This window comes from Ammospiza caudacuta, chromosome 29 (genome assembly GCF_027887145.1).
Source record: "Ammospiza caudacuta isolate bAmmCau1 chromosome 29, bAmmCau1.pri, whole genome shotgun sequence".
NCBI lineage: Eukaryota > Metazoa > Chordata > Aves > Passeriformes > Passerellidae > Ammospiza > Ammospiza caudacuta.
The window spans coordinates 1,990,810-1,998,763 of NC_080621.1; the positions used below are offsets into that span (position 1 = coordinate 1,990,810).

Here is a 7,954-nt window from a genome sequence, read left to right on the forward strand (position 1 = left end):
GGGCTGGGATCGAGATTGGCACCGGGACTGGGATCGGGATTGGAATCGGGGCCGGGATTGGGATTGGGACTGGCGCTGGGATTGGGACTGGGATTGGAACCATGGCCGGGATTGGGATTGGGACTGGGACGGCAGCCCCAGGACACAGAAAAGGGGCGGGATCAGGATCGGGAGTAGAACCGAGATTGGGACTGGGATTGCAACTGGCACTGGAATCGGGGTGGGGATCAGGACCGGAGCTGGGACTGGGATCAGGGCTGGAGTCAGGATTGGGATTAGGACTGAGATTGGAACTGGCACCGGGATTGGCACCGGGATCGGGATGGCAGCCCCGGGACACGGGACTCAGGCAGAGAATGGGAACGGGAATGGGAACGGGGCTGGGATCGAGATTGGCACCGGGACCGGCATCGGGATTGGGATGAGGATTGGGACTGGGATTAGGACTGAGGCCGGGATTGGGACTGGGATTAGGACTGAGGCCGGGATTGGGACTGGGACTGGGACGGCAGCCCCGGGACACAGAAAAGGGGCGGGATCAGGATCAGGAGGGGAATCGAGATTGGGACTGGGATTGGAACTGGCACCGGGATTGGGATGGGGATCAGGATGTGAGCTGGGACTGGGATTAGGGCTGGAGTCAGGATTGGGATTAGGATTGAGATTGGAACTGGCACCGGGATAGGGATGGGGATTCGGGACTGGGACTGGGATTAGGACCAGGATCAGGATTGGGATGGGGATTGGGATTGGAACTGGGACCGAGACCGGGATTGGGATTAGGACCGGAGCTGGGACTGGGATTAGGATTGGAACTGGTACTGGGATTGGGATTGGGATCGGGATTGGGATCAGGATTGGAACTGACACCAGGGTCAGGATTGGGATCGGGATTGGCACCGGGACTGGGATTGGGATTGGCACCGGAGTTGGGATGGCAGCCCCGGGACACAGGACCCAGGCAGGGAATGGGAACGGGAACGGGAACGGGGCTGGGATGGAGATTGGCACCGGGATCAGGATCAGGATGGGGATCGGGACCCGGACTGGGATGAGGATCGGGATCAGGATTGGAATCGGGGCTGGGATTGGGATTGCAACTGGCACCGGGATCGGGATGGGGATCGGGACTGGAGTTGGGACTGGGATTAGGACTGGAATCAGGATTGGGATTAGGACAGGGATTGGGACAGGGACAGGGATTGGGACAGGGATTGGGCCTGGGTTCGGGATGGGGATGGGGACCAGGACTGGGACTGGGATTAGGACTGGGATCGGGATTGGGATTGGTACTGGCACTGGGATCGGCATTGGGATCGGAAATGGGACTGGCATTAGGACTGGGATCAGGATTGGGATTGGGACTGGGATTGGAACTGGCACCAGGGTCGGGATCGGGATCGGGATTGGGATTGGAACTGGCACAGGGGTTGGCACCGGGACACGGGACCCAGGTGGGGAACGGGAACGGGGCGGGGCTCCGGCTGAGGGGCGGGGCTCGGGGGCGGGGCCGGGCTCACCTGGCAGGTGTCGGAGCCGCCCCGCGGGTGCTCCGCGCACACCTGGGGCGGGGCCGCGCTCCCGGCGCTGTCGCAGAGCTCGGGCGGGAGCAGCCGCACCTGCGCCTCCCGCATCACCTCCCGGGGCGGGGCTGGGGGCGGGGCCGGGGCGTGAGAGCCAGAACCGGGCACAGCTGGGCACACCTGGGGACACACCTGGGGACACCTGGGATACACCTGGACACAACTGGGGACACACCTGGGTACACCTGGCACACTTGGGACACACCCTGGGCACACCTGGGGATACCTGGGATACACCTTGGACACCTGGGACACGGGGGCACACCTGGGCACACCTGGGATACACCTGGGGATACCTGGGATATACCCGGGGCACACCTGGGCATTCCTGGGGTACACCTGGCACCCTTGGGACACACCCTGGGCACACCTGGGCACACCTGGGCATACCTGGGATACACCTGGGATACACCTGGGCACATCTGGGATACACCTGCCCCACACCTGGGCACCCCTGGGTACACCTGGGACACACCTGGGCACACCTGTGTCTTCTGTGGGACCCCAGCCCCCATCCCAGGGACCCCAGCCCACCCTCAGGACAGACCTGAGACCATGATGGGATTTTAACCTGACACAGAGACACAGCTGGCACTCACCTGTGCCCACCTCAGACACACCTGGCACTGACCTGTGACCCCCATCGTCCCCCGGCACTCACCTGTGCCCCCTCAGCCCCAGCTCAGCCCCACCTGACCCCCACCTGTGCCCATCCCACCCCCCTGGCACTGCCCTGTTCCCACCACGGACCCCCAGCCCCATCTCAGACACACCTGCTGCTCACCTGTGCCCAGCTCAGCCCACCCATTGCTCACCTGTGCCCAGCTCAGACATGCCTGGCACTCCCCTGTGCCCCCATTCTCCCCCATTGCTCACCTGTGCCCCCATTCCCCATCATTGCTCACGGTGGCCCTGCCCCAGCTCAGCCCCACCTGGCACTGCCCTGTGCCCACCTCAGACACACCTGGCACTCACCTGTGCCCGCCAGCGGTGCCCACCCCGCGGTGTAGCACGGCCCGATGCCCTCAGTGCCCCGCTGCCCAGCTCAGACACACCTGTGCCCCACCTGGCACTCACCTGTGCCCAGCTCAGACACAGCTCAGACTCACCTGTGCCCATCCCACCCCTCATTTCTCACCTGTGCCCGCCAGTGGGGCCCACCCCGCAGTGTAGCACGGCCCGATGCCCTCTGTGCTGCACTGCCCACCTCAGACACACCTGGCACTCACCTGTGCCCATCTCAGACACACCTGGCACTCACCTGTGCCCCCTGGCACTCACCTGTGCCCGCCAGCGGTGCCCACCCCGCGGTGTAGCACGGCCCGATGCCCTCAGTGCCCCGCTGCCCAGCTCAGACACACCTGTGCCCCACCTGGCACTCACCTGTGCCCAGCTCAGACACACCTCAGACTCACCTGGCACTCACCTGTGCCCGCCAGCGGTGCCCACCCTGCAGTGTAGCACGGCCCGATGCCCTCGGTGCCCCGCTGCCCAGCCCAACCCTCATTGCTCACCTGTGCCCCGCGGTGTAGCAGGGCCCGATGCCCTCCGTGCCGCTCTGCCCAGCTCAGACACACCTGGGGCACACCTGGCATTCACCTGTGCCCAGCTCAGACACACCTGGCACTCACCTGTGCCCATCCCACCCCTCATTTCTCACCTGTGCCCGCCAGCGGTGCCCAGCCCGCGGTGTAGCAGGGCCCGATGCCCTCCGTGCCCCGCTGTTTCGCGGCCCGGCTGACGCAGCCCAGCTGCACGAAGTCGCTGCACCGCGCCGGCGGCTGCAGCTGCAGCAGCGCCACGTCCAGCCCCGGGTGCAGCCGCGCCCGCAGCACCCGCCGCACCTGAGCCTCGGGCCCGGGGTCGCTCAGGTCGGCGGCGCCCAGAACCACCCGGCAGGCGGTGACGTTCCTGGGGACACCGGGAGCACCGTCAGGGGAGCTGAGAGCAACCGGGACACCGTGAGGGGCCGCTGGGACCAACCGGGAGTACCGGGGGTGGTGAGGGAGAGCTGAGAGCACCGGGAGCACCGTGGGTAACGGAGGGGCGGCTGAGAGTAACCGGGACACCGGGAGCACCGTCAGGGGAGCTGGGACCACCGGGACACCGTGAGGGGCCGGTGGGACCAACCGGGACCACCGGGGGTGGCAGAGGGGTGGCTGAGAGCAACCGGGACACCGTGAGGGGGAGCTGGGACTGCCCGGGACACCGGGGGCACCGTGAGGGGCAGCTGGGACCAACTGGGACACCGGGGGGTAATGGAGGGATGGCTGAGACCACCCGGGGCACCGTGAGGGGTGGCTGAGAGCAACCGGGACACCGGGGGTAACGGGGGGGGGGCCGGGACAGAGCATCCCTGGGGCCGTCCTGGGACCATTCCAGATCACCCCGGAGAGTCCCAGGGCCATCCCGAGGACATCCCAGATTATCCCGGGTCATCTCAGGGCCATCCCAGAGTCCCCCAGGGCCATCCTGGGGCCATCCCAGATCATCCCAGGGCCATCCCAAAGCCCCCCAGAGCCATCTCAGAGCATCCAAGGTCATCCCAGATCATCCCAGAGCGTCCAAGATCATCCCAGATTATCCTGGATCATCCCAGAACTCCCCAAGGCCATCCCAGACCATCCTGGAGCATCCCGGGTCTGTCCCAGATCATCCCGGAGCTCCTCGGGGCCATCCCGGGTCATCCCAGACCATCCCAGGGCCCTCCCAAAGCCCCCCAGAGCCATCTCAGAGCATCCCGGATCATTCTGGATCACCCCAAAACTCCCTAGGGCCATCCTGGAGCATCCCAAGATTGTTCCGGGGCCCCCCGGAGCTTCCCAGCACCTCCTGGACCCCCCAAGACCATCCCAGGTCCATCTCAGATCCATCCCAAAGCCCCCATGGCCATCCCAGATCATCCTGGAGCCATCTCGGGTCATCCCAGATCATCCCAGGTCATCCCAAAGCCCCCCAGAGCCATCTCAGAGCATCCCAGGTCATCCTGGATCACCTGAAAGCACCCTGGGGCCATCCTGGGTCTTCCCAGGACCACCTCAAAGCTCTTTTGGCACCATCCCGGAGCCTCCTGGGATCATCCTGGACCATCCCAGATCATCCTGAGACCATCCCGGGGCCACCTCGGAGCCGCCCAGGGCCATCCTGGAGCCTCCCAGATAATCCTGGACCATCCCAGGGCCATCCCAGAGCCCCCCCAGGGCTATCCTCGATCATCCCAGGGCCATCACAGATCATCCCTGATAATCCCAGATCTTCCCGAGGTCATCTCGAGACCAACCCAGGGCCATCCTGGGGCCATTCCAGATCATCCCGGAAGCGTCCAAGATCATCCCAGGTCATCCCAGATCATCCCAGATCATCCCAAGGCCATCCCAGAGCATCCTGGACCATCCCAAAGCCCCCCAGAGCCATCTCAGAGCATCCCAGGTCATCCCAAGGGCATCCTGGGGCCATTCCAGATCATCCCAGAGCATCCTGGATCATCCCAGGGCCATCCTGGAGTCCCCCAGGGCCATCCCAGACCATCCCAGATCATCCTGGAGCTTCCCAAGGTTATCCCAGGACCTTCCTGAGGCCATTCTGGATCATCCCAGAACATCCCACAGCCGTCCCAGAACATCCCGGATCATCCCAGAGTCCCCGGAACCTTCCTGCAGCATCCCAGGACCATCCCAAAGCTCCTCAGTGCCATCCCTGAGCCTCCCAGAGCCTCCTGAGGTCATCCCGTGGCCATCCCAGATCATCCTGGACCATCCCAGATTATCCCGGATCATCCCGGGGCCATCTCGGAGCCCCCCAAGGCCATCCTGGAACCTCCCAGATAATTCCAGATCATGCCAGGACCATCTCAGATCATCCCAGGTCCATCTCAAAGCCCCCGTCGCCATCCCAGATCACCCTGGACCATCCCAGATTATCCCAGATCATGCCAGGGCCATCTCGGAGCCCACCAAGGCCATCCTGGAACCTCCTAGATAATTCCAGACCATCCCAGGTCCATCTCAGACCATCCCGGACCATCCCTGATAATCCCAGATCTTCCCGAGGTCATTCCGAGGCCATCCCAGATCATCCCAGGTCATCCCAGATTATCCTGGATCATCTCAGAGCCATCCCAGAGCCCCCCAGGGCCATCCCAGATCATCCCAGAGTCATCCCACACCATCCCACCCCATCCCAGAGCCGTCCCTGGGCCCTCCTGAAGCCCCCCTGAGTCCATCCCAGATAACCCCAAAGCCCCCCGAGGCCATCCCAGCCTATCTGGTTCATCCCAGCCTATCCCAGCCCATCCCAGTCCATCCCAGCCTATCCCGGGTCCATCCTGGTCCCATCCTCGCCCATCCCGGATCCATCCTAGACCCATCCCAGCCTATCCCAGCCCAGTCCATCCCAGATCCATCCCAGCCATCCTGGTCCATCCCAGGATTATCCCAAAGGCCCCTGAGGCCGTGCCAGCCCATGCCAGCCCATGCCAGCCCATCCCAGCCTACCCCAGCCTATCCCAGCCCATCCCAGCCCATCCCAGCCCATCCCGGGTCTATCCTGGCCCATCCCAGCCCATCCTGGTCCCATCCCAGCCCACCCCGCGTCTATCCTGGCCCATCCCAGCCCATCCTGGTCCCATCCCAGCCCATCCCAGGTCTATCCTGGCCCATCCCAGCCCATCCTGGTCCCATCCCAGCCCATCCCGGGTCTATCCTGGCCCATCCCAGCCCATCCTGGTCCCATCCCAGCCCAGCCCAGCCCATCCCGGGTCTATCCCAGTCCCACCCTGGCCCATCCCAAGTCCATCCGAGACCCATCCCACGCTCATCCTTGCCCATCCCAGCTCATCCTAGAGCCCCCTGGGACTATCCTGGGTCCATCCCGGCCCATCCTGGGCAAACCCCAGCCCACCCCAGCCCATCCCACCCCATCCTGGTCCCATCCCGTGTCTGTCCCGGGTCTATCCCGGCTCACCGGGGCAGGCAGTGGGCAGCGGTCAGCCGCCAGCCGGGGGTGATCAGGCCCATCCCAGCCCATCCTGGTCCCACCCAGTCCCACCCTGGCTCGCCCTGGGCCATCCTGGAACCATCCCAGACCCATCCCAGTCCATCCCGGCCCATCCCACTCCATGCCAGACTCATCCCAGTCCCACCCCAGCCTATCCCGGGTCTATCCCGGCTCACCGGGGCAGGCAGCGCGCCGCGGTCAGCAGCCAGCCGGGCGCGATCAGGCTCCCGCCGCAGACGTGGCCGCTGCCAGCCCGCAGCGGGTCCTGGATGCTCGCCAGCCCCGGCCAGGCCCCGGGAACCGGCCCGGAGCCGCCGCCGAACTCCTCGGCCATGGGCTGGAGACCGCACGTACCGCTGGGGGGGACAGGGACAGATGTGGGGACAAGGACAGACACGGGGACAGGGACAGAGGGGACAGGGACAGACACGGGGACAGGGATGGGACAGGGACAGACGTGGGGACAGGGACAGAGGGACACAGGGACAGGCATGGGGACAGAGGGACAGGGACAGGGACAGGGACAGGGATGGGGACAGGGACAGATGGGACAGGAGCAGGGACTGGGACCGCGACACGGGACAGGGACACCTGACACCAGGACAGGGGCAGGGACAGGGACAGGGACAGGGATGGTGACACGGGGGCAGGGACATCACCCGGGGACGTGACTGTGCCCACCGGCTCTGCCTGACCGGCTGTGCCAGCCCTGGGCTGTGACAGTAACAGGGACACGGGGACACAGGGACAGTGACACTGCAACATGGGGACAGTGACGCTCTGGCATCGGGAAGGGACAGGGACACAGGGACAGAGACACGGGGACAGTGACCCCCAAGATGGGGAGAGGAACCGTGACACTGGACAGGGACAGGGACACCCCGACACGGCGACAGGGAGACAGGGACAAGGGGACCCCCGACACGGGACAGGAACCCCCAGTGCCACACGTGTCCCCTTGGTGGTGCCAGAGCCTGGCACGGGCACGGGGCTGCGACCCCCCCTGGGCTGTGGTGACCTCGGGGACCTTGGGGACCCTGGGGACACTCAGGGGACCCTCAGGTAACCCTGGGGACCCTCGGGACAACCTCGGGGACCTTCGGGGATCCTCAGGTGACCTCGGGGACCTTCGGGGGACCCTGGGGACGCCCTCAGGTGACCTCGGGGACACTCAGGAGACCTTGGAGACCCTCGGGACACCCTCAGGGACACTCAGGCGACCTTGGGGACCCTCAGGTGCCCTCGGGGACCCTGGGGTGTCACCCACTCGCACGAGTCCCAGGTGGCGCGGGCGGGCGCGGCCAGCAGGAGCAGCAGGAGCCAGAGCGGAGCCATGGCTGGGCCAGGGGACAGCGGCAGCGCCCGAGGCTCCCCGA

General features: G+C 65.5%; 1 protein-coding gene across 1 annotated transcript in view; it reads right to left on the bottom strand.

The window, feature by feature from the left end:
* The window catches only part of LOC131569157 (acrosin-like), a 10,196-nt gene extending 2,283 nt beyond the window's left edge, over positions 1 to 7,913 (bottom strand). The window contains exons 1-4 of the mRNA XM_058821382.1: positions 7,846 to 7,913; positions 6,755 to 6,934; positions 3,244 to 3,494; positions 1,521 to 1,651 (exon numbers count right to left, since the gene is read on the bottom strand). Coding sequence (XP_058677365.1) covers positions 1,521 to 1,651; positions 3,244 to 3,494; positions 6,755 to 6,934; positions 7,846 to 7,913 — 630 coding nt within the window. The remainder of the gene's footprint in view (positions 1 to 1,520; positions 1,652 to 3,243; positions 3,495 to 6,754; positions 6,935 to 7,845) is intronic.
* Positions 7,914 to 7,954: the final 41 nt, after the last annotated feature.